The sequence below is a fragment of the Octodon degus genome, unplaced genomic scaffold, assembly GCF_000260255.1.
Source record: "Octodon degus isolate 3935 unplaced genomic scaffold, OctDeg1.0 scaffold00094, whole genome shotgun sequence".
In the NCBI taxonomy this organism is placed as follows: domain Eukaryota; kingdom Metazoa; phylum Chordata; class Mammalia; order Rodentia; family Octodontidae; genus Octodon; species Octodon degus.
In genome coordinates this window covers 8,891,056-8,914,785 of record NW_004524670.1, presented here as the reverse complement: position 1 = coordinate 8,914,785, position 23,730 = coordinate 8,891,056, and the positions used below count along the sequence as shown (strand labels likewise).

The window sequence follows — 23,730 nt, the reverse complement described above, 5'->3', positions numbered from 1 at the left end:
TGAGATGGAAACTAAGTGCTTACATTTGTTGCTCTAGAAGTGGGTAAGCTTGAAGTTAGATCCCTTACCTCCTAGGGCTTCTGTCTATTTGTATTTTTACTTTATTTTCATTAAGAGCAAAGTAAAGGATTCATTCATGGAATTTGGAAACTAATTTCTGATTAGTGAATTTTGAAAAACATGCTACAGTTTTATTTATAGGACCATATATTAACTGACCATCAATTCAGCTAATAACTGTACAATAGTAAGATTTTATCACTTAAGATTTGCACACCTGGGCTGAGGAGATAGCTCAGTAGAATAAGCGCTTGCCTGGCAAGTGCAAGGTCCTGAGTTAAATCCCCAGTATCACAAAAAGAAAAAAAAAAAAAAAAGAATTGTATATGTAATTCCAGCACTTGGAAGACTGAAGGAAGCAGGAGGATTGTTGCAAGTTCAAGGCGAGCCTGGGTTACAAAGTGAGCTCAAGGCTAATCTGAACTGCATAGCAAGACCCTGTCTCAAAATGACCAAAAAAACCCCAAAGCAGATTCAAACAGGGTATGGTGTTGTGTCCCGATAATCCCAGCACTTGGGGGCTGAGAAAGAGCATCTCCATGAGTTCAAGGCCAGCTCGGGATACATACATATATAGTTCAAAGCAAGCCTGAGCTACATAGTGAGACCCTGTGTTGAAAAAGAAAAAGCAGATTTGTAGATTCATTGCAGACATTTTCAATAATAAATGAAGGTCTCACATCTTAAAAATTAGTTAGTGTATTCCCCAAAGGAGAGTTTGTATAATTTGTTTTGATGTTTGTTTTTAAGTGACAGGAGCTAGTATTTTCTGTTGTGTCATGGTGGTTTTGTTGATGGTATTAAGTTGCTTTTCTTCTTTCCATGTCTATTAGCTTTAGCAGCAATCCTTGGAGCAGTGCCCTTTCTGGGGACGTACTGGGCAGCGATCCCTGCAGTTCTAGACTTGTGGCTGACACAAGGATTAGGATGCAAGGCCATCCTCCTGTTGGTTTTTCATCTCTTGCCAACTTACTTTGTAGATACTGCAATTTACTCTGACATATCAGGGTAAGTATTCTGAGGTTACTGGTGAATCATGCAGGGAGTTCTATTGTTTATTGACATTTTTGCGGGGGCAGGGGAGTAAGGTGGGACAGTTTGAGAGAAAGAACTGGTGCTGGGATTTTTTAGTACAGTAATACTCTGTGTTTTGTCTGATACAATGAAATTTAATTTCAGGTGGCATTGTTTGTAAGACATGGTATTTTTTTGGCTGGGCATGGTGGGACACTTCTGTAATCATAGTACTTAGGAGACTGAGACAGAAGGATCTCTGTGAGTTTGAGGCTAGCCTGAAGTACGTAGTGAGATCCTATCTCAATAAAAAAGAACCCACATGGTATTTTGTTACAATGTAAGTTTTATTGAGACAGGGTCTCACTACCTTGGGCTAAAATGATGAATAATTTTCTCTTGATTTTGTGACATTTACTCCAGGAAGGAAATATTACTCCATGAAAACAGTAATTACTTTATCATGTTTTTGTTTTTGAAGAAAAAGTTTATGGCATTGTATGTCTGAAGCTTTCCCTATAAAACTAAATCTTAACAAATTCATATTTGGTAAACACATTCTTGACACTGTGGTTCATTGAAACAGATCAAACAGTGTTAAATTCAAGTCAGAATAAAAGCTGTGGTCTTTAATGAGTGAGCATCTCTCCATGTTTGTAGGTTTTGATAGCTCTTTTCAAGACTGTGTGAAGTGCTGGTTGTTGTGGTGTATACCCATCATCTCACTCTTGGGAGGCTAAGGCGGCAGGCTGGTCACGTTGAGGCTAGCCTGGTCTACACTGCGAGCGCTGTTTCAATCCTTTGTGCCCCTCTTACAGAATAGAAGTTCTGTCAAGTCAGCCAACATTCATGTGTCTAGATGGACACTGCTTTTTAAAATACAGATGGTGGTGGTACATTGAGAGAATAGCCCACTAAAACTGTCAAAATAGTTAATATATCTGTTTTCTTGAAGTAAATTAAACATAGGAGAGCCTAAGTTTATGGAAATAGTACTCTTAAGTTAATTGTATAGAGGCCTTTGTGTGTGTTTTCTCTCAAGTACATTAGAGTAGAAAATGACTGAGGAGGAGCAGCTCTGAGCTCCATGGGGCTGGAGCAAAGAGAAGCACGTAGCTGCATGAGCCACCCTGAGAGGAGCTTGTGTCCCTGCAACTTGGCGGGGGGATTAAAAGAGGGTTAGCTAGTGTTTTAGTAATTGGACTTTAAACAGTAGGAAAAGGTTTGTAATTCATGGGTAAGTGCAACCACTGATTGAAGCTTTGTGAAGGTTTACATTAAGGCCTGCAGTGGTGGTGCATGCCTGTAATCTCAGTGTATATGGGCGGCTGAGGCAGGAGGCTCACAGTGCGAGCAGGCTGTGGGCAAAGTAATGATTTAGCAAGACCCTGTCTTCAAAGGAAGAATAGCAAAGGGGAGAGGGATGTGGCTCTGTTCAAAGGCCCAGGTTTCCATTTTCAGTAAAGCCTACCCCTAGCTCTGGCCAGAAAAGAAAAGAAGGGGTAGAATTTAAGATTTATTATCATATTAACTTTTTTTTAAAATTTTATTTATGAGAGAGAGAGAGAGAGAGAGAGAGAGAGAGAGAGAGAGAGAGAGCGCGAGCGAGCGAGCCCACCAGGGGGCAGGGCTGGCTGGCATGTGGTGCTGGGGGATTGAACCGCGGTCCCTGATGCTTTTGCTAAGCTTGTTCTAAGTAGGTGCTTTAGACCACTGAGCCATCTCTCCAGCCCCTATCATATTAACTTAATTATAAGCTACTTTAACCAATGTCATTAGAAAATGAAGTTGGACGTAAATTGTTTTATGTATTTTTAAAGATGAAGCTTTTAAATAAAAAGATTTTTTTTTTTTCCAAAAAGCTTCAACATTGTTCAGAGGCGTTTTCTTCAAGTGTAACATTTAGCGGAACACTTACTTAGTGTAGGTGGCCTACTGCCTTAAATTTTTTGAAATGAAGAAGACAAATAAGTTACAAACATAATGTACTTGTTTCTGGAAGACTGACTCACTACTGTTATGCATTAAACTGTGATGTATCATGGCACATCCTTCTAAGGGTTGTAGTTATTTCTAGCTTACTAATTTGTTCCACTCATCTGTGTTTAAAAAGTGAAAACAAATAGAACATGGCTTATTTCCTCATCCCTTTGCGTCAGTGGTCACGTCTTACTGCTGTGCTGTGCTCTTGTAATCTGTCTGTCTTTATCCCAATTATGTGAGCAGTGCTGTCTTCTGCCGGTGGGTAATTCCAGACATCCTGCGAAATGAAACTTTTAGACCTTGCTGGCAGATACCTTCCTCATGAGCCCTTTTTTATCATCTGTGTGCAAAACTATTAGAAGGTTACAAGAAGTCTACCCTATATATAACTGGAATGCTGTTATCATTGCTGTCATGTATAAAAAACATAATTAACTTGGTTACACACTGAATTGTGCCTACGTAATTATCCTTGATGCTTATAAATCTAACAGGTTGCTTAGGTAACCAGTCCTGAGCCAGCATTAATCCTCCTCAGGAGCCACCTGTAAAGAGTACACAGTATCTGTTAACAGTGCTGACGTTATTCTTCCGATTACTAACCCAGGAGAAAGGGACATGTCGCGCACTGGTGCATAGGCAAGAAAACCTTGTACTGTATCAGGGCTACAGTGTTCCATTGTCTGCACTGAGGTATCCTAAAGGGAGTTGATAGTAAAAAACATGGTGTATTAAAGAACTGGCATTGTGCTAAAAAAAGTATTTCAGAATATTCTGAAATTTATCTTTGTTAAAAGTCATGAACCAAAGCATGCGTTCTTTATTCCAGGGGTGGCCATCCGTACCTGACCGGTTTGGCAGTGGCTGGGGGAGCTTACTACCTTGGTCTGGAAGGAGCAATTATTGGGCCCATACTGCTCTGTATACTTGTGGTTGCTTCCAATATCTACAGTGCCATGCTAGTGAGCCCCACGAACTCAGTGCCCACACCAAGCCAGACGCCGTGGCCAGCTCAGACTCAACGGTGAGTTCCAGCAGAATGATCATGAGTTATATGTAAGCGCTGAACAACCCTGCCTCTCTATTGGTAATTTCACTTATATTTGTCAGGATAAAGATATTTAATACTAATGTTGTGATAAGCATTATAAAAATATTAAAAAATTATAAATCATTGGAAGACTTTCCAGGAAAATTTTAAGACTACATTATATATTAGGTCAGAATTGTTAATGCTGTAAAAGGCCAAAAATAGTATAGGAGGGGTTGGGGAACATGGTGTACTAGGTTGAAGCAGGGACTCACTTTAAAGTAGGATAACCAAGAGCTGGGTGTGAGTGCCTGTAGTCCTAGTGCTTGGAGGCTGTGGCAGGACGGTTGTGGCTTGGGGACAGCCTGGGCTGCATAGCGACTTGAAGACTAGCCTGGACTATATATTGAGAACTTGTCCCCTCCCCCCCCAAAAAAAAAGAGAAAGAGAGAGAGTATGAATCAGATGCATTGTGTGAATCCACAGTAGCTTCTCAATTGGAAATGGATGGAATCTATAAAGACATTTTTTAGAACAGTATGGGAGCTTGGAATATAGACTGTGATGTAACCAATGTTAAATTTCTTGGGCAGGGTGACAGTATTTGATTATGTAGAAGAAAATCTTTTAGGGATAACATATCTTGCCTGCCCTTTATTTTCAAAACTTAGAGAATAACTATAGCAAAATGTTAACAATTGGTAAAGCTATACAAGGCTTATGGTTGTTACTTGTGTTAGCTTTTCAATTTTTCTCTAGGTTTATACTTGTTCAAAATAAAAAGTTGAGAAAGAATTGTTGAGGTCACTAATAAAGAGTTGCAACTTGTCATTTTGGAAGTGTGGCTGTTAGTAATTGGTGGCATCTGCTAGCACAATTTCATGAAATATTAATGTTTCAGTTCTATGGATTTTTAAGATTTTTATTCAAGTATAACTTAATGATGCAGGACGTATCTTAAGTTATAAGTTAGTGATCTTTCTCACCATGTCCTTTATGCCCGTATAATTACTCCCGTATCAAGACGCACAAGCGTTGCTGTTGCTCCCGCTGCTTCTCCGGGAGCCCCTTCTGCCTGCTGGTTAGTATTGTGCATGCAGACTCTTCAGATAAGTTTTGCCTGTTTTGCACTTCATCTGAAGGGAACCGTACAGTATGTATGAGCGTCAACCTCAATATTCTGTTGTTGCATTCTTTTTCCATTGCTTATTCTTTCTCAGTGGTGCCTAGTTCCCAGTGTGTCAATATGCCACAGTTTACTTTTTTCATTGTACTCTTGATGGACATCTGAGTAGTTTCCCTTTGATGGCTGCTAGACACCAAGATGTTACTTTCTCCTAGGTGTCACTTGGTGGGCGTGAGTACCTGTTCCAGTTGAGCACACATATGGAAGTAGAATATCTGAGTGTATATTTGGTTTAATGTTTTGGGGTTTTGGTACTAGGAACGGAACTCAAGAGCTTACACTTGTCACACAAGGGCTGTGCTACTAAGCTATGTCTCTGGCCCTGGTTTTATGTTAATAAACACTTGCAAAACAGTTTTTTTGTCTGCTACCCCAGAAACCACACTGTAGCAACAAAAAAGTAAGGGCAGTCTCAGAACCAAGAAGTTTTAAGTTTGTGGCGACTGTTGTAGTCACATCCTCATCTGGAAACCACTGGTGTCCCTGCCATAGGGTATTGTAGTGTCATCGAGGAGTCATTGACATTTGGGCCTGACAGTGTACTTAATGATACTGCATATTTTTACCTAAGAGTTTTTGTAAACATGATTCTGCTTATTTTGTTTGTGTTTTATGAGGAGAGATAAGGTCCTTTTGTGTAGCACACGTATTTTCTGTGTTACAGGTATTTGGATAGGGGGCCATTTGAGCTAATGCAGTGCACTTACATTTTCCTTAAATAGAATGGATGGAAGCTGGGCCTGGTGGGGGTGCCTGTAAACCAGCACTCTGGGAAGCTGTGGCAGAAGGATCTCAGGGTTGAGCCTAACCTGGGAAGACTTAGCAAGACCTTATCTGAAAATAAAAAATAAAAATAAGGCTGGGGATAGAGTACATTTGTGAGGCCCCCAGTGCCTTTAAAAAAAAAAGAAAGAAAGAAAAAAGAAAGAAAGAAAAAAGAGAGGAACTTAGGTGGCTTTTGACAAAGACTCACACCATTTTGGGGGCGGTGATACCAGGATATCCCTTTCTACCTTTGCTTCTGAAAGTCAGTTACTGTTGTGCTGAGGAGCCAGTGCAGAGCCTTTGCTGGCTCACTGCATGTTCACTGGCCCACTCAAACAAGAGAAAATAAGAAGTCTGAGGAACTCTTTATTTTGGTATTATTTTAGGAAAAAAACAAAACAAAAACAACTTGTTGTGATTCTGAGTTAGTAAAGCAAGAGTTAGTTTTCAAGATGAAACAGAATTCAAATGAATTCTATAGGCAGAAGACCTCCTTCTCCTTCCTCCTTCTGAAAGTAGAAGTCGCTAATCAGCTGGTGTGACCACACAGCCTTGATCTTTCTTCCTTCAAAGCTAGCAGTGCCCTTGGGTTGAATGAAGAATCAAACACTTATGCAAAGCTTGTTGAGGAAAAGAGGCTTTTGCCTCCTCTTTCTCTTCCTTCTTTTTTTCTCTAAGAATTGCCTTTTGAACTATAAATATTTCGATAACCTGTTTTAATCTGGGTTCTGGCTGTGTGTAAACATCAGCTCTTGGCTTCCCACTGGGAAGCTTTCCAGTCTCCTGCGCTCCCCTTCCTCCCAGTACAGCTCAGCTGTGATGGTGGGTAGAGCAGGGTTCAGGTGTTTCGGAGTTAGGACTCTGTAAATTATGTGCATATTGAGCCTTCTCCTGTATTCTGTCGGTAGTTATCTGTATAAACTTTTGTGTTACTAGGGATACTGCTTTTCATTTGCTTTGTTTTTATGTATTGTATGTAATCTAACTCCTGGCTTTTCACCCTGTGTTTACCTCTTTCCTGAATGTATTTGTGTGTCCTGTAAGTTTTATCTTCCCAAAGAAGTCTCCATTGGAGTCTTCTGACCTGTTCTAGTGGGCCGCCGCTGTCCTTTTTGTCAGCTGTCACCCTGGGGATTCCCTTCGCTGTCTCTCGTCCTGGAATCCTTTTTGATGTATTCATATAGGCTTTTCTTGATTTATTTATTCCTTTGTGGTAAAGTCTATTATACTGTAAATCCCTCCCCCCCCCCAAAAAAAATTAGAAGTTTGTAGGAGAGGCATTTTTGAGAAGGCTTGTTTTGATGTCTTGCCTGGGCAGATACTTTTGTATATGAATTTTTTTTCCTTTTGATATTTCTGTATTTCTTCATTGTCTTTTGAACTTCTAGGGCAGTGGTAGTGAACCTATGGCATGTGTGCCTTAGTGGGCTATTTATCATTGACAGGTCCAGAAAGTTAACTGTTACTTTTCTAGGGTTATTAAGAACCTAAAGCCATTTTTTGGTACTCAGTTCAATTAGTTTAACTGTTTGAAAACTTGTCAGGTCTTTTTATTTAAACTTATTTTTTTTTTCACTGATGGACATTAAATAAGGCATTTAAAACTGGAAATTTACATTATGATTTTCTGCAATTTTTGAGTCATGGTGTGTGTGTAGTTACTGGGGATTGAACCCAGGGCCTTCACACACAGCTGTGTCCACAACCTTTCTATTTTGAGATAGGTTCTTGCTAAGTCAGTAAGTCTCTTAGGCTGGGCTGGAACTTGCCATCTTCCTGCCTCAGTGGTCCAGAGTGCTAGCTTGCAGGTGTGTGCCACTGTGCCTGGTATGATTTAGTTTTCTTCCTTTCAGAAGCTTTTTCATTTTGATGCTGACCTTCATAGATTGTCATTTTATTTTCTAACCTTTTCTCTGATATTTTTCCTTTTCTTGTATTTGGTTTTTGGGTGGTTTCTTCAACTTCATCTTATAACCCTACTATAGAAGTCTCCATTTCCACTCTTATACACTTTTCAGTTCGGTTTATTGAAGAGTTATTTAATTCACCTTTTTTCTGTATATGTCTGTCTTTTCTGTGGTGGGTGGTACATACATTTTAACAGGTTACAGCTCATATTGTATACAGCCTGTGAGTCAGGAGTCCAGGCGTACCTCTGTTAGATCTTCTGTTCTGGGACTGACAAAACTTCGAATCAGGTGTCAGCCCAGAACTAGGGTTTCATCTGCCATCTGGGATCATCTTCTAGTCTCTCTTGCTGGCAAAATTAATTTCCTGGCAGATGTGGGACTGAAAGTCTTAGCTAAGACTGCCTCTTTAGGCAGTTCAAAATTTGATTTTTACTCCTTCAAGGCCAGCAGAAAAGTCTTTTTCTGACTTCTGTCTCTAAACTCTAAACAGACAAACACCCCCAAATAAACCATACCTGGTTAGACACCTGGTACAATCTCTGTACTAATTAATTTAAATTCAACTGATTGGAGGAGTTTGTTATAGAGAAGGGTAAAATCCCTTATTCCTTGTCATATTAGCCAGAATATCAGATATCAGAGAGTTTTGGTCCTTGGCTTACATTAAGAAGGAGACATTTAGGGCTGGTGAGATGGCTCAGTGGTCTAAAGCACCTACTTAGAACAAGCTAAGCTAAGCAAAAGCACTGGGACTGCGGTTCAATCCCCCAGCACCATATGCCAGCGAGTCCCGCCCCCTGGTGGGCTGAGCTGCCCCCCCAATAAATAAAATAAATTAAAAAAAAAAAAAAGAAGAAGGAGACATTTAGCCAGGAGTGATGGTGCACACTGTATTTCAGCTTTGGGAAGATTGAGGTAGGAGAATTGAAAGTTCAAACCCAGCCTGGCAATTTAATGAGACTCTATCAGAATTTTAGAAAGAAAAGAAGTGCTAGGGATACAAAGACCCTGAGTTCAATCCTTAGTCCTATAAAAAAGCGAGACATTTAGAAATTGTAGTTGTGTTATTATTTGTGTGACTGAGGTATAATCTCGTAGGCCATTGCTTCATCCCAGGGACACGGACTTTGATCCCTCTTCTGCGCTGGTGAGTTCCTCCAGGGAAGATCTGGTGTCCTGCCTGGAGTTTGGGAGCCTGGCTGCAACCTCCTGGGAGGAAGGAGCGGGATGGCAACACCCAAGACATCGGTATTCATGTGGTCTCTCTGTCACTATGGGGCTCCTTCATCATCTTTGACTGTTGTCTCACCTAGAGGCTTTGATCTTGCTTTCCCTGGAGAGGAAAACTTACTTTCTGCCCAAGAGGGGAATAGAGGGGGCCAGCTTCCCCTCCCTTGGCTAAGTGGAGGTAGGAAGGACATTTTGGTGGTGGCTGGCCTTCAGAAGCGCCTCGCTCTGCCCCAACTTCAGCCCCAGTTCCACTTATTTCATGCCCCAGTTGCCGAGCCTTGTGAGGGGATTTTGCTGACTAAATCAATTGTATTTTGGCTTCTCCCACTACTGGCTTAGGATTCAGCCAGTAAGATAAGCTGCATTTTATATAGCAGCTGTCTGTCCACTTTCTACAAGCCAAAAATGTGTTGATCTTCCTAGTAGGTTCACACCCCAGCCCCAGGTTTGTTTCTGCCTTTTAAAAAATACTTTTATTGGCTTTCTAGTGGTTTTGGAAAGGGCCCAAAGGAAAGGGTGTTTAGTGTATCACTCTTTAATGGAGGTTTAAACAGTCTTTTAAATAGTAGCAAATACAACCTCTGCTAACATGTTGTGGGACTTACTGACTGCAAAATCCTGTGACAAAAACTGCGTGTTTTTCTGTCGGGGGAGGGGGTGGCTGGGGTGGAGCTCAGGACCTCATGTTTGCCAGGCAGGCTCTGGCTGCTGAGCTGTATCTCCGGCCCCTACTCTGCATGTATTATCTTACTGTTTCCCATATTTTGATGAGGAAATTGAAATTTAGAGACATTCACTTGCTTACAGTCGTGCAGCTGGGAAGCTCCCAGCTTATGTGTTTCAATTACTATTCTTCTGCTGCTTTTGTCTTTCCTGTGCAGGGTGCCCGCAAGGGGCAAAACACCCGCGTTCTCCTGTGTTTCCCAGCTCAGTGATGGTTTGTCCCCTTCCCTCCACCATGTTGTGGCTGTGGTGGTTATTTCCTCCATCTCATCTTTCATCTGTGCCCAGTAGGTTGGCTGTGCCTCCTGTCTGTCCCTGCCCTTCCCCGTACCACCCGCTGCAGGCCAGGCATGCTGCATGCATTCCCATCGTGCGGGCACAGTCACTTTAGTGGCTGGCTCCCGGTTCAGCCTTCACTGTTCTGCAGTCCGTTCTCCAAAGTGCAGCTGATGTGCTGTTTTCAAAATGTAGGCATATCTGACTCGGAGACTCCTTTACCAAAAATGGCCTTTCGTGGTTTTAGGAGGAGGATCAATGTCCTTGGTGCGGCTGGTTGTGCACGGTCTGCCTGCGCTGCCTTTCATCCAGCAGTGCTTCCTGCTTTCTGAGCTGGAGACCTGGCAGACTGTGGGGCCTGAGCTGCGCCAGGTACCGGTCCACACTGGCTGCATTCTCTCTAGATAAACCCCGCCTTTCCTTCTTAGTTAGCTCCTGATCATCCCTCAGATCTCAACTCCAATGTCAGCTTATCAGAGCAGCTTTCCTTCTCTCCATGATTCGGTCGCACCCTTCCTGCTAGTTCAGTGCTGTATAGATTGCATTTTGTGCTTTTCTTTGGTAGTATAATTTTCATTTATGCATTTGCTTATCTGTCTTTTCTTTTCTCTCATGGCTGTTAGCACAGGGGCCAGTTCTATTTTAGTACAATAGTATCTACAGCATCTGTCAGCAGTGTTTTACACTTGCAGTGTGCTCGTGTCTAACCTGGAGGAATGAATGGGCTCTGAGTAGTAACCACAGAGGAATGGGCTTCTAGAGGGCTTGGCCTGATGTAGGAACCCTTATGTTCTTTCACTGTGAGAACTTACATTTAGGTATTTGCATTCGTTAGGCACACGCCTTGTAGATTGCACATGCAGGTGCCAGGGGCAGAAGAGACAGAACACTTTTTCTGTGTCCTGCAGTTTGTCTTCAGACAGAGGAGCAGCCATTCACAGAGGGAGAGGCTGGGAGAGAAGACAGTCCCCCTCCTCTTCCCTGCCCCGTTCTCTGCTTCTCAGGGTTGAGCGTGCTAGGTGCCTTTATTTTGATGATATTGTGGGGGATGCCGCATAGCACTGAGCTCCCAGCTATGTCAGCCTAGATCCAATAATAAGAATCTTTTCTTTTCTGCCTTCTTTGTTACATTTGGGCTGTTTTCAAGGAAGGGCAAGAGCATTCCTATAAGCCTGCATCTTAGGGTGTTTGAAAAGCATAATCAGATTTGATTTATTATTCCACTCCTCCCTAAATGGAACAGCAATCTCGGGCTGTAACAGCTGAGGCGGACCCTGAAGCAGGTCACGGCATTACTTGTGTGCACACTGTTGGAGGAGTGCTGATTTCTGAGTTTTCCTTTGCCTCTATCATACCTGACAGTGCTGAGGGCGACATAGGTCCTTTAGGAGCTCAGCTTTTCTTTGTGAGTTACCAGTAACTTGTTGCTATTTTCAGAAATGTTAATCTTCCTCTGAATAGCATTCATAATTAAACCCAAATTTCACTCAAAGGTATCTTTTCTCAAAGGAACTAAGGCGGGTGGCCAAATAGCTCAGTGGATGAAAGCTGGCCAGGGCTCGATCCCTGGCATGCCATCCTGGCTCTGTCCCCCCAGCTCGCTGAGACAGCAGTTGAGATTGAGACTGAGACTGGGTGTGGTGGCGCACGCCTGTAATCACAGCACTTCGGAGGCTGAACACAGGAGAATCACTATGAGTCCAATCTATGTAGTGAGACCTTATAGACCCTGCAGACCCTTAACTAAAATACAAAAAAAAGGCATAGCATGTTCTGTTTTATAGAACAAGAAGTTAGTTTTCCTTTTGTCTTTACAAAGTGAATACAAAGATGTTGTTGAAAACACATCCCCATCGCGGGCCCATACTCCCAGTACTCTGGGAGGCCAAGGCGGGAAGATCCCAAAGTTCAAGTCTAGCCAGGGAAAATTAGTGACTTAACAATACCCCATCTCCAAGTTAAAGAAGGAGTTGGGGATGTAGCTCATTGGGAAGGCCTTGGATTTAATCCCCCATACAGGATTGGGGCTTCTGCTCCTACAGAGCAAAATTACTCTCTCTGTCTTTCCAGTTCAGAGTAATGAAAGACAGACAGAGAGACAAAGGACGGGTGAGTTGGGAAGGTAGTATGTTTGACTCCTGGTTGACTTTAAACTTCTATTGTATAAAGTTTTTCTGGATCTGTTGATCTCCTTTATTCCCAGCGGATGACCTGTGGTGGGATTTCTTGAGCAGGCTCTTTACTGACTCCTGCCTGCCTTTCATCTTGCTTCCCTCCTGCTTTCAAAGTGCTTCTCCACATTCATCTTAGAGAATCTTGTTTTCCAGCTATATTGAACTTGGATTAGTTCACTGAAATCAGAGTAATCATTGCAGATGTCCCCTTTGTACAAAAGGCCACCTCCTTTCTAACCAAGTCTTGTATCATAGCTGTATAGTTCAGGCTAGCCTGGAACTCACTGTGTAGCCCAGGCTAATCCTAAAGTCATAATGATCCTTCTGCCTCAGCTTCTTGAGTACTGGGATTTCAGTAAATCAGAAAAGACTTTAATATCCAGTAGAGGATGAGTGGGGGAAGTGTTTTCAAGGAGCAAGAGATGATTACACTGCAGGACTCTTAGAGGACATGTAAAATGATAACAAAAACCCTTTATTCAAGTCTCCAACTACATAGGGTCCTGTTACGCAGACGTGAAATTCTATAACTGGTTCTTAGGACCAGGACAGTCCATATAGTTTGGAAAATAATACTGTATTTGTGGGTGATTTAAATAGACATTAGATACATCATTTATGTAGATGCTGGATATTGAGCCCAGGGCCTCACACGTGCTAGACAAGCACTTTCCCACGGAGTTATATCCCCAGCTCAACAATGCAGTGGTCGTCTCTTTGCTTTTTTCCTAATCAAAAGAGTTAGTTTTCTGAGCCTTCTGATTAGGATTGTGGCTCCTGTCATTTCACAAGTCATTTCTACATCTCTCAGTTATGGATGTTCCCAGCAGGGTTTTAAACACATCACCACTATCACTGTAATACTCCATATACCTAGAGACAACATTCAGGAAGGGCAGACATTGTCAGGATTGTTTTCAAAGCTTGTTTCCTCTTATTTTCTTCTTCTGAAACCTTCTCCAGCTTTCTTGGTATGGAGGCAACACAGAATAGTAGGTATGAATTTCAAGGTGACAGCTAAGCTGACTTGTCAACAGAAAGTAGTCACTAGGCTAATCACAGTCTTAATCTTATTTCATGCATCCCTGCCTTGAGGTAGAAGTTTTCATTCATAATTTAGAGGAAATGAATAGTTACAGATTCAAACTTGCAAATATCTCAAAAGATGTCAAAGGATGAACTATGAAACTTACTGGATGTTAGGAAATACTTTGTAACATTGGCCAATTCTTGGTTATTGGTTGTAAAATTTTTTCAGAATAGAGCACTACCTGAAATTCAGTGTCAGAGAGTGCTTGCAGTCAACTCTGGATTCCCGACCTGAAAGCTCCTGGCTCTCAGAGCTATTCTGTGATAAAGCTGGCTGGTCAGGCATGCTGGGGAGGTGGAAGAGGGTAGGGCCCTCCCTGTCCTTGAAAGAGCGTTGCAATGACTGAGCATCCTTCCAAGTGATTGCTTTGTAGCATTTTACTTGTGCTGTTCTTGACATTGACATTCTTTCTACATTGCACTACAGCAAAGGGTCAGTCTTTAATTTGTCTGTGTTCTACCTATCTAACCCTCCTATGTTTTTGTGTGAACTGATAATCAGGAAGACTAGAGGAGTCAAGGAAGTGGAATGATTACGAAATTACATTTGAGGTTCAGATTGTCTGCTTTCTACATTTTTACATGATTGTTCTGAATTAAAACTTCTGCTACCTTTTCTTTCTGCAACTATGAGCTTTTCCCTGGAGTTTTGCAACACTGTATTTTCTATTCTAACTTTGTTTCTAATGAAAAAGTCCAGCAGGTTATTTATAGTAATCCCTACTGGGTCATTGGTATGTAAGCAGAATTAGTTTCATTGGAGAAAAAATCATAGAAGGACAACATGCTGTAGGGATATGACCACAAACTAATCTAAATTGAAGATATTAAAATTGCTTTAAAATATTCAAGTCTTTTAAGATTTTTTGCTGTTATGGTACTCCTACTTGGTGATATTATTTTAAAAGAGCAGTATAACTTTTAAAAGGATGGTTATTGGGCTGGGAAGATAGCTCAGTAGAATAAGCACTGTATGGCAAGCGTAAGGTCCTGAGTTTAATCCCCGGTACTGAAAAAAAAAGGATGGCTATTAATTGTTGTTTGTCTCAGGAAAGACAGATTTTACTGTATGTAATAAAAAAAATCAAAATCCCACTATGTACAGAATTAAAGATCCCAGTGACTTATATGATCCAGATGTGTATTTCTTTCTTGCTTGGATCCAGAGAAAGCTGTCTAGAGCTAGTCTGTTTCGACACCCGTCTGGGCTGGCCCACCCTCTCTTCATTGATGTGATGCCCCAGTGTCTAAGGTGGATGCTGGAAATTCTGACCTGCTTGTTTGGCTACCAATAGCAATGTATACCTGGCTGGGGGCACTATAGCTCAGGCATGTAAATTATCTATTGAAGGCAGGTTAGCTATCACAGTTATGAGGGAGGCACACACGCTAGATATTTATAAGCTGCCAATAAGCAACTTTCAGTTGGCTTGTGTGACATAAATTAGAAATCAGAATAAGTCATCTGTTGAAAAAACAAACCCATTTCTCCAACCCTCGGTAATGTCCTTCAAAGCTCAGACTCTACTCAGCGGATTAAAGTATCTGCTTAGGCAAATGCAAGACTGGGGTTCGATCCCCAGTGTGCCATGGTGGTCCCACCCCTGGGGCATGCTGAGAGGGACATTGAGACTGGGTGTGATGGCACATACCTGTAATCCCAGCGCTTGGGAGGCTGAAAATAGGAGGATCACTATGAGTCCGATCTGTGCAGTGAGACCCTGTAGACCCTGTACTAAATACATTTTTTTAAAAAAACTCTGACTCTGTTGCTGGATCCTGTTGTATTTTTTAATAAAACTGCTCCAACCAGAAGCACATATCTCAGTATGCTTTTCTCTGTCATTATATGAATGATGAAAGAATCAATAAAGACTGCCCTTCACTTTTTTTTTTTTTTTTTTTTGCGGAACCGGGGATTGAACTCAGGCCCTTGCGCTTGACAGGCAAACACTTATTCTACTGAGCCACCTCCCCAGCCCCTGCCCTTCACTTTTAAGAGACTGCCGTGATATGGCTGAGTGCCTCTGTAGACATCTTACTGCATTAGCCAGAACTTAGCCATGTGGCCAAGTATGTTTTCAAGGAACGTTGGAGAAGTAGTCTTTTTGAATGGAACATACTAGGCTTAGCAAAATCAAAGAGACAACAGGGTTTTTTGTTAGTAAAGGATGATGAATAACAAATTTTGAAATAATTCAGAAAAAATAGTGAGGGGCTGGGGATGTAGCTCAGCAGCTTAGCACCTGCCTGGGAAGTGTATGGTTGTGAGTTCAATTCCTGGTACAAAAAAGAAAAGAAAACATAGTGGGTATATGATCTCTTTCAACTTCTCAAAGATTATAAAGATAAAGCGTGCTGTATCATGACTGATTGCGTCCTACCTCTCTCCCCACCCCTCCCCCTCCTTCCTTCTCCCCCTTCCCCCCTTCCCCCCTTTGTCCCTGCCTTGGTACTTTATTGCCCTCCACCCCTTTTTCCAAGAACAAAACTAATCCTTCTGTCTTTTCTTCTTTTAGGACTTTCCGCGACATTTCTGAAGATCTGAAGTCTTCAGTTGACTGACATGGTTTCTTTAGGAAGTTCCACCTTGACAGAGAGTTCCACTCAGCTGGGGCCTTCTGTCCTTGCAGCTGGGCCTGGCAGCCAGCGCCCAGAAAAGGAGCAGAAGCTCCTGGCCTCAAGTGCAGAACCCCTGACAAGAGACAGCTTGCTGTGGGCACTTTGCATTTTAAAACACAGCTTGAGAGTTCAGTCATCTGTTCCCTCGCTTAACTGTTGCTACGATGGCTTCACAAGTTTCACTTTATACACTGGCTTGACTTTTTTTCACTTTATGTCTGTTATTATGATATGTACTTATAAAGTTATTTTAAGAACTCTAAACTACCTGCTGTTAAAAGAATATACAAAGTCTGGGGAGATAGCTCAGCCTGAGTTCCATCCCTGGTACCGCAAGAAAAAAGAGAAAGAAAGAAATACAGGACAAAAGGATGTACAGGGGCTGGAGATTTGGCTCAGCAGCACAGCACTGGCCTGGCAAGCTCAAGGTCCTGAGACTGATTCCTGAAACCAAAAACGAAAAAGGAAAAAAAAAAGAAGAAAAAAGAATATGCAATATAATTTCTTTCTCTTTACAAAATCTATTTATAGTCTTTTCCATGACACCTTTTAACAAAGTATATAGTTACATGAGCAGGAAAAATGAACCTCTGCCTTTTTGGCACAATGTGCTGACCCCTTTTTGACTAAGTGAACAAACCTTAGGTACAAGAGTCATGTGACTGACTTGATGTTTAGCTGCGTGTTGCATCCAGAGGTGACACAGATAGATGGAAGCCCCCGCCACAGCTCCCCTACGCCTCATTACAGTATTAGCAGACTTCCAGAACTTGGCTTACCACATCACATTAGAGTACTATAGCTGCTACAGAGGGTAATGATGTGATCTAAATCATGCTGTCATTACATTTTTTTTTTTTTTTACATATTTTAGGTAAAAAAATCTCAGGTACTCTGATTTGTTAAATGTATCCAATAGTATCTTGTATCTTCTGTCATTTGCGCAGTGCCTTGTACGTAGGATTCTAGATGAATGCTTGCTGAATTGAGTTGTAACTGAAAATATCTCAGATATTACAGTGCCCGACGTAATGCTTCACACTGTATAGTCCTTTTGTGCTTCTTAGTTCATGACCTCTTCACGTCCACTTTCCTGTAGCTTTTTGTTATTTTACTAAGTTTCCCAGTGATGGCAAGCCCTAGTGCTCAGCAAGGTGACATCTCGCGAGGCCCACATTTAGTGAGATTTGGAAGCTCTGCTCTACTAGAACATTTCTTGTAAGATTTGAGGCAGCTTTTCCTGTACTGTGAGCAGGAATAGGCGTTGCTGTCTGTTTGCAATGAACACTTAACTGAACAGTTAGTGATAGTATTGAGGCTTGCGCCCAGCTCTTGGATTTGTATCCTTTCTGCTGTTTAAAATAATCAGCAGACCCCTGATTCTCAAGGGACCATGGAGTGGAAAATGCGCTTTTGGAGGAACATTTAAAAGCAGAGATAGCTGGATATGGTGGTGTCTGTCTGTAGTCCCAGCACTTGGGAAGCTGCCGCTGGAAGATTGTGGTGAGTGTGAGGCCAGCTGGGGCTACAGAATGAGTTCAAGGCCAGTCCTTGTCTCCAAAAATAAATAAATGCAAGAATAAATAAAAGTGTAAGTAATTTTTTTTTTCTAAACAGTCTTACTAAAAAATTAACAATCTTCAGCTTACAATCTTAAATTTATTCTTGAAGGATATAGCTCAGCAGCATAAGCACCTGCCTGGCAAGTGCAAGGTCCAGGTTTTGATCCCTGATCCCGCAAAAACCAAACAAACAAACCATATATATGTATTGCTACTTAAGAAAAACACCATATAGGGCTGGCCATCAGCGGATTAAAGCACCTGCAAGCAGGCGCAGGGGCCAGGGGTTCAATGGGAGCAGGTTTCAATCCCAGGGCCTGCCATGCCAGCCCCGCCCCCGGGGCACACTGAGACAGCAATTGAGACTGGGCCTGGCGGCGCATGCTTGTAATCCCAGCTCTTGGGAGGCTGTAAACAGGCGGATTACTGTGAGTCTGATCTAATAGTGAGACCCTAAATGCCCTGTAGACCGTTCCCTAAAATACAAAAAAGAAAAACCCCATCTAGAAAAGGCTACATGATGACTTTTGTTACACAGTATGCTACATTAAAATTTCTTGTTCATATGAGTCCTTCAACCTGTATAATCTGTTACTTTGTCAAGTGTTAATTTGACCATTAATTTTTTTTAAGTACTTTTTTGGGGGGGGGGGCAGAACTGGGGATTGAACTCAGGCCCTTGTGCTTGCCAGGGAAGCACTTATTCCATTGAGCCATCTCCCCAGCCCAATTTTAACATTAATTAACTTATTCTTTTCAGTCAGTTTGGGGATCCATTCATTAACTCATTTCTTGAGAGTTTGGTAACCTCCAGGCTCCAAGCCAAGGACTGCAAGGCCGCTCTCACCTGAAATCTTAGCCAGATTATATATAATACTAAGTTTGAATGTTTTGCAAGGGCTAAAAAAAGAAATTAGGGTTTTGTGAACTATATACTGGTAAATATAGCTGTAATTAGCATATATTCTTAAGGCAAATATTTTACACAATGAATTAGTGGCCATATACAAATTATATTCCTTCAGAGTGCTTTTAGCTGCCTAGAGTAAAATTGTACTAAACTGAACTTGGCTGTTGCTGGGGTATTAGTATGAATACCAGGTTCTTGGAGAGGAAGGCTAAGCCCGAAGAGGGGAGCTTAGAGCTGCCTAAACAGCAGCAGTGATGTGATCCCAGCATTGCAGGAGCAGAGGGGCCCCCCCGCAGTGCACAGCTCCAACCAGGGGACTCCAACTGTTCCATTGTTTCAGTGACCGCCTAAGGACTAGAACCCTAAGGCCTGGTCTACCAGCTGGGGAGGCCCAAAACAGAGAGGCGCACCCACCCCGGCCTGTGTCCACAGGTACAGAATGGTTTCACAGAATGCTCACGGGGCATGTAGAGAGATCAGGTGATACGGAAAGTGCGAGAACTAAGGTGAGTCTGCATCAGAATTTGACCCAGAAAGAGCAAGTTTCCCTATAACCAGACAGTGCAGCAAAGAAGTACAAGTAGCTTTGGTAAAGACTGAGTACAGAAGTCTGTCACAGTGTTTTGCATTTTATTGGTCAAAGTTTAGTTTCAGGTTCACATTCACTATTCAGTTGGAAGCTGGATGGCTGGGGACAGGGTTAAAGTTCAGCACACACATACCATCTCTTTTCCAAGAGAGGACAGGGCATAGGACTTTCAGCATAAATTCCACATTGTGTTAGTCCTGCTTAAATCCCACAATGTATACCTGGAAGGATCTCTGTTAAGTTGCCTTTGATGCTAGTTTTAAATACTATTTAAAATTGAGGGTTTCCTAAACCCTCTTTGTGAGAGGTGGTTAACTGCCAGTTTTTCCTGTTTCTGAGACTAAGGTAGATTGACCTTTTTTTTTTTTTTTTTTTTTTTTTTTGTGGCCAGCTCAGCCCGCCCTGGGGGTGGGGCTGATGTGGCATGTGCTGTTGGGGATCAAACCGTACTCCCTGCGCTTGCCTAAGCTTGCCTAAGCAGGTGCTGTAGACTGCTGAGCTATCTCACAGGCCCCTTGAGTTGACTGTTGACTGTGGAAAGACACCCAAGATAGGGTATCTGTATTTGAAGATGCTGTATTTAAACAAACTGTAGTCTTTGGAGATGGCAGCCGCTTGTTCTTGTTGAAGAAATACTACAGGGCTTGCAAGTGAGGTCTGTGGTTAACCTTGTAACATGTGCTTTTAGGACTGTCCAGTACCTCTGGCTCCCACTTCAGTCATATTAGACCTTCTGGAGCCTGTCTCTGCTGGGCAAGAAATACTCAGAAATCCTGACCATGATGAGGTAGGTCAGAGCAAATTAATTTAGGTGAGCTATCCAAAACTTTTGACCTAAGGTTTAGGACCTAAAACCCTCAGGACTTCCTATACTGTCATCCTTTTGAGAATCTCCCAAGACCCTGTCTCAGTATTAAAACTAGGACTTTTGAGTGCTCTTTTTATACTGGAAGTAGCTTCTGTTCCCATCATGTTAGTTGCAGTTCTAAGCAAGAACTTCAGCTTTATAAATGTCTTCTTGGTTTATACATTTTGCCATCATACTACATTCATTTTATTATATTATTTGTTAGTGAGAACGTGGAAAAATACATGTATCTGAAGGCACTCAGCAGTTTTTTGATAAGAGTAATGATGAGAATTATAAGTCGAGATGGTCTCTCTAAGGCCAGGGAGATAGCTCAGTGGCTTAAGTGCTTGCCTGGCAAGCGCATGGTCCTGAATTCAATCCCTGGTACCAAAAAAAAAGATGGTCTAGTAGTTGTAGAAGTTCTGTGCTAGAATGCACCATATATAATTAAGTGATCCTATTGTTTTCCAGAGAAGGAAACAAATTTTTATAAAGGAACCTGAGGCACACACACACACACAGAGCTAGTTAGTAATAGTAATAAAATTCATAGGTAGAATAGTTCCTTTTTTCCATCACATTCAACTTCTCTTTTTTCTCATAATTGAGCAGCTTTTGGCAAAATGTTTTTGACATATTCTAAGAGATGTTAACAGATGTAAGAAGAAAAGGTTTTGTGTGTGTGTGTGTCTGTGTAGCCCATTGAGTAATGGTGATTTTTTTTTCCTTCCTTGGGACTTCTAAAAGTTTTTATCATACTATGATACATTATACATCTATAAGGGACAAAGTCTGTTTTGCTTTAGATTGCACCCCCTTCCTTTTTTCCTGAGTGTTTCAAGGGACCATGACCTGTAGGAAAGATGGCTCTTGATCAAGTGTACACCTTTTTAGGAAAGACATCCCAGTGGAATCACTGAATGGTGAATATCTTCCTCTAATACCACGCAGTCTGTAATAAATCTCACAGTTCGGTTTCATACTAGCAAGGAAACATATTTACTATTTAGATCTATATTTAATGGTAGAGAGGTTCTTTTCTACCTGTGGTGTGTACAATCACTTTGTGTTTAATTTGCAAATTTTTAAAGGATCAATTAATGAATGTGCAAATACAGTGGTGATACATTGATATAACATTTGAAGAATGCTTCCGTGTGGGTCCTTATCATTTTCAGATTCCATTGGGCACAGCCCTGTGAGCCTAGGCAGAATTGAGCACTGGAGACTCTGAAAGGTTTTTTTTTTTTTTTTTTTTTTCTTTTTTCATGGTTTTGGTTTTTGTTTTCTCCCTCTAAATTTGTATCACAAAAGAATGGAGCCAGAATTTGGTTGCAGATTACTGAGCTCAAGTCCAAGTTTCTTTACTTCATTGCCTGGTTTCTTACTGTTATTCTAGATTTATAATGCACAATGAGCCAGGTGTGGGGGCGCACGCCCATAATTCCATTACTCAGGAGGCTGAGGCACAGGGATTGCCACAAATTCGAGGCCAGCCTGGGCCACAAAGTGAGTTCAAGTCCAGCCTGAACTACAAAGTAAGAACCTTTTTCCAAAAAAAAAGTACACTGAAAGGTATGGAAGCAGCACCTTTGACTGATCATGAAATACCAATTTCGTATCATAGTGACCTCAAAGTATTACTTTTACTGTAACTCTCCCAGAGAAAACCCTTTTTGTCCTTTGCAGTACCTCTTAAGTGACTGGGGTGTATTGCTAATATCGTTTGATTGCGAAACTAACGTTGGACAGTAGTTGTAATTACTTATATAACTTTGAAGATGTAGACTCACTGCATTCTCGGGCAAAGAAGAGATGCTTTGAGAGTAGGAAGGAATTTTCAAATATAAATATTTATTATCTACCATTTGTTACCTTTAACTTGCTTTGCCAACCTATTGATGTAACTTTGAAAAATGTAAAATATTTATATTTTGAAATAAAATTAATAGTGTTGAATGAATCAGTAATTTAAGTCTCTTGTTTCTTGAGAAATTTTATCTTTAGCCAAGATTTCATGAATCTGTCTGTCTCTCAGGCCTTACTTACTACCTTTTTCCCTGGCACCATTGTCTACCATAAGTTAGGAAATTTGATCAGAAGTAAAGATGCGGAGCTGGGGAGATGGCTCAGTAGAATAAGTGCTTGCCTGGCAAGCGCAAGGGCTTGAGTTCAATCCCTGGTCCCGCCAAAAAATAAAAAGAAAAATCTGTCAGCAGTGAGGATGGTTTGTCTTGAGCAGATACCTTCGAGAGGCTAAGGATCTACACAGAGGCTGGGCCCTGGGCCCAGCCCTGTGTACTGAGGAAGGTGGCCTGAGTGATAGTGGGTGAGAAGTGAGACTTGGAAGTTCAGAGCTCCGGTAGCAAATGTCTGTAATCTCAGGTACTCAGGAGGCAGATCCAGGAGGATTGCAAGTACAAGCCCAGCCGGGGCAGCTTAGTAACTGGTCTCCAAACAGGCTGGAGATACAGCATTCACTGGTAGAGAAGTTACCTAGCTTGCTCAAGACTTTGAATCCAATCTCTAGTCCTGTCTGTCCTGTGCGCCACCCCACCCCACTCCACCCCGGTGCCAGGTTGAAGACTGGCACTTTTTGAGTAAAGACAGAGCTACGCTTGGGTATTGTCAGTACCACAGATATCTGCAGCTCTGGGAGATGAAGCTTAACTGGCAGGTGGGAGAACTGCAGAAAACACTTCAGTAGTGTTTGGGAGAGAGATTTGAAACTTAAATGGTGCCCTCGCTCCTTGGTCTGGCATGTGATGGAGAGATGACCTTGGCTGAGGTGTAAGGCTGGGCCAACTGGCCTCATGAGTTCTCACCGGCACCTTGCCACCGTTCTTCTTGAAACATTTCTGCACCCTTCTCGGTGCATTGCTTAAGCCTAGAAGTCCTTCACAGTGTGCCTGCTTCTGACAACCTCCTTGAGCTCTACTGCAGACCTGAGGGAGAGGAGTGCTCTTCAGGGCGGCTCTGTGCAAGCTCCATCCGCCTTAGGTGATTCTTAGCTTTAAGCTAAGTGACTTTGGTGAGAAACACACTGATGGTCTTTCCATTCAGGAAACAGTTACTAAGAAATTGCTCAGTGTTTGGCCCTAGAGCAAACGTAATTTTGAAAAGTAATAGTGTTGAGGCTGGAGATGGATCTTAAGTGCTAGACCACTTGCCTAATATAAAAACAAAACGTTTCGTGTTTTACTTTTTGAAGAATAACTCAACAGCCAGGAATATGCACCATCTTCTTGTGTAGTAATCAGTTATATCTTACATGAGCGTGTCTGATAAATGATGCATTTTCGCTTCAACTCAGGCACTGAGTATTTGTGGGAAAGGGAAAAACGGAAACTTCCACAGACCTGTCCAACTCCGTCCCAGGGCCGAGGCCCCGCCCCTCAGCCCTGATCTCGTTCTGCTCTACCAGTTTCAGCCCTAGAACAGCTTCCAGAAATCTGTAGGAATTCGGACTTGACTTAGAGCAAATCCCATTAAGGGACGACAGAAAGCTGTGCTGGGGACTATTGTCCCCAGGCTAGTCTGAGGCCACATGATCGTGGGAGGCGCCCTGGGGTCTCCTCGCTGGCCGGGAGAGAAGCTTGATACCCTGCACTGGGAGAAAGGGGCGGGGTTGGAGGCGTGTGGGGTCCCGGATTGGGGGTGGAGCTGCGGGGAGGGCCCTTGGGGCGCAGGGCGGGGCAGAGGCCAAAGGCCCGGCAGAGGGCGGTGAGGCCAGGGGCGGGGCCGGAGAGGGGGCGGG

General features: G+C 42.3%; 1 protein-coding gene across 2 annotated transcripts in view; it reads left to right on the top strand.

The window, feature by feature from the left end:
- The window catches only part of Tmem245 (transmembrane protein 245), a 104,534-nt gene extending 88,105 nt beyond the window's left edge, over positions 1-16,429 (top strand). For both annotated transcript variants that reach the window (XM_004638078.2, XM_023722952.1), the window contains 3 exons: positions 894-1,068; positions 3,887-4,081; positions 15,960-16,429. In XM_004638078.2, coding sequence (XP_004638135.1) covers positions 894-1,068; positions 3,887-4,081; positions 15,960-16,005 — 416 coding nt within the window. In that variant the 3' untranslated portion in view covers positions 16,006-16,429. The remainder of the gene's footprint in view (positions 1-893; positions 1,069-3,886; positions 4,082-15,959) is intronic.
- Positions 16,430-23,730: the final 7,301 nt, after the last annotated feature.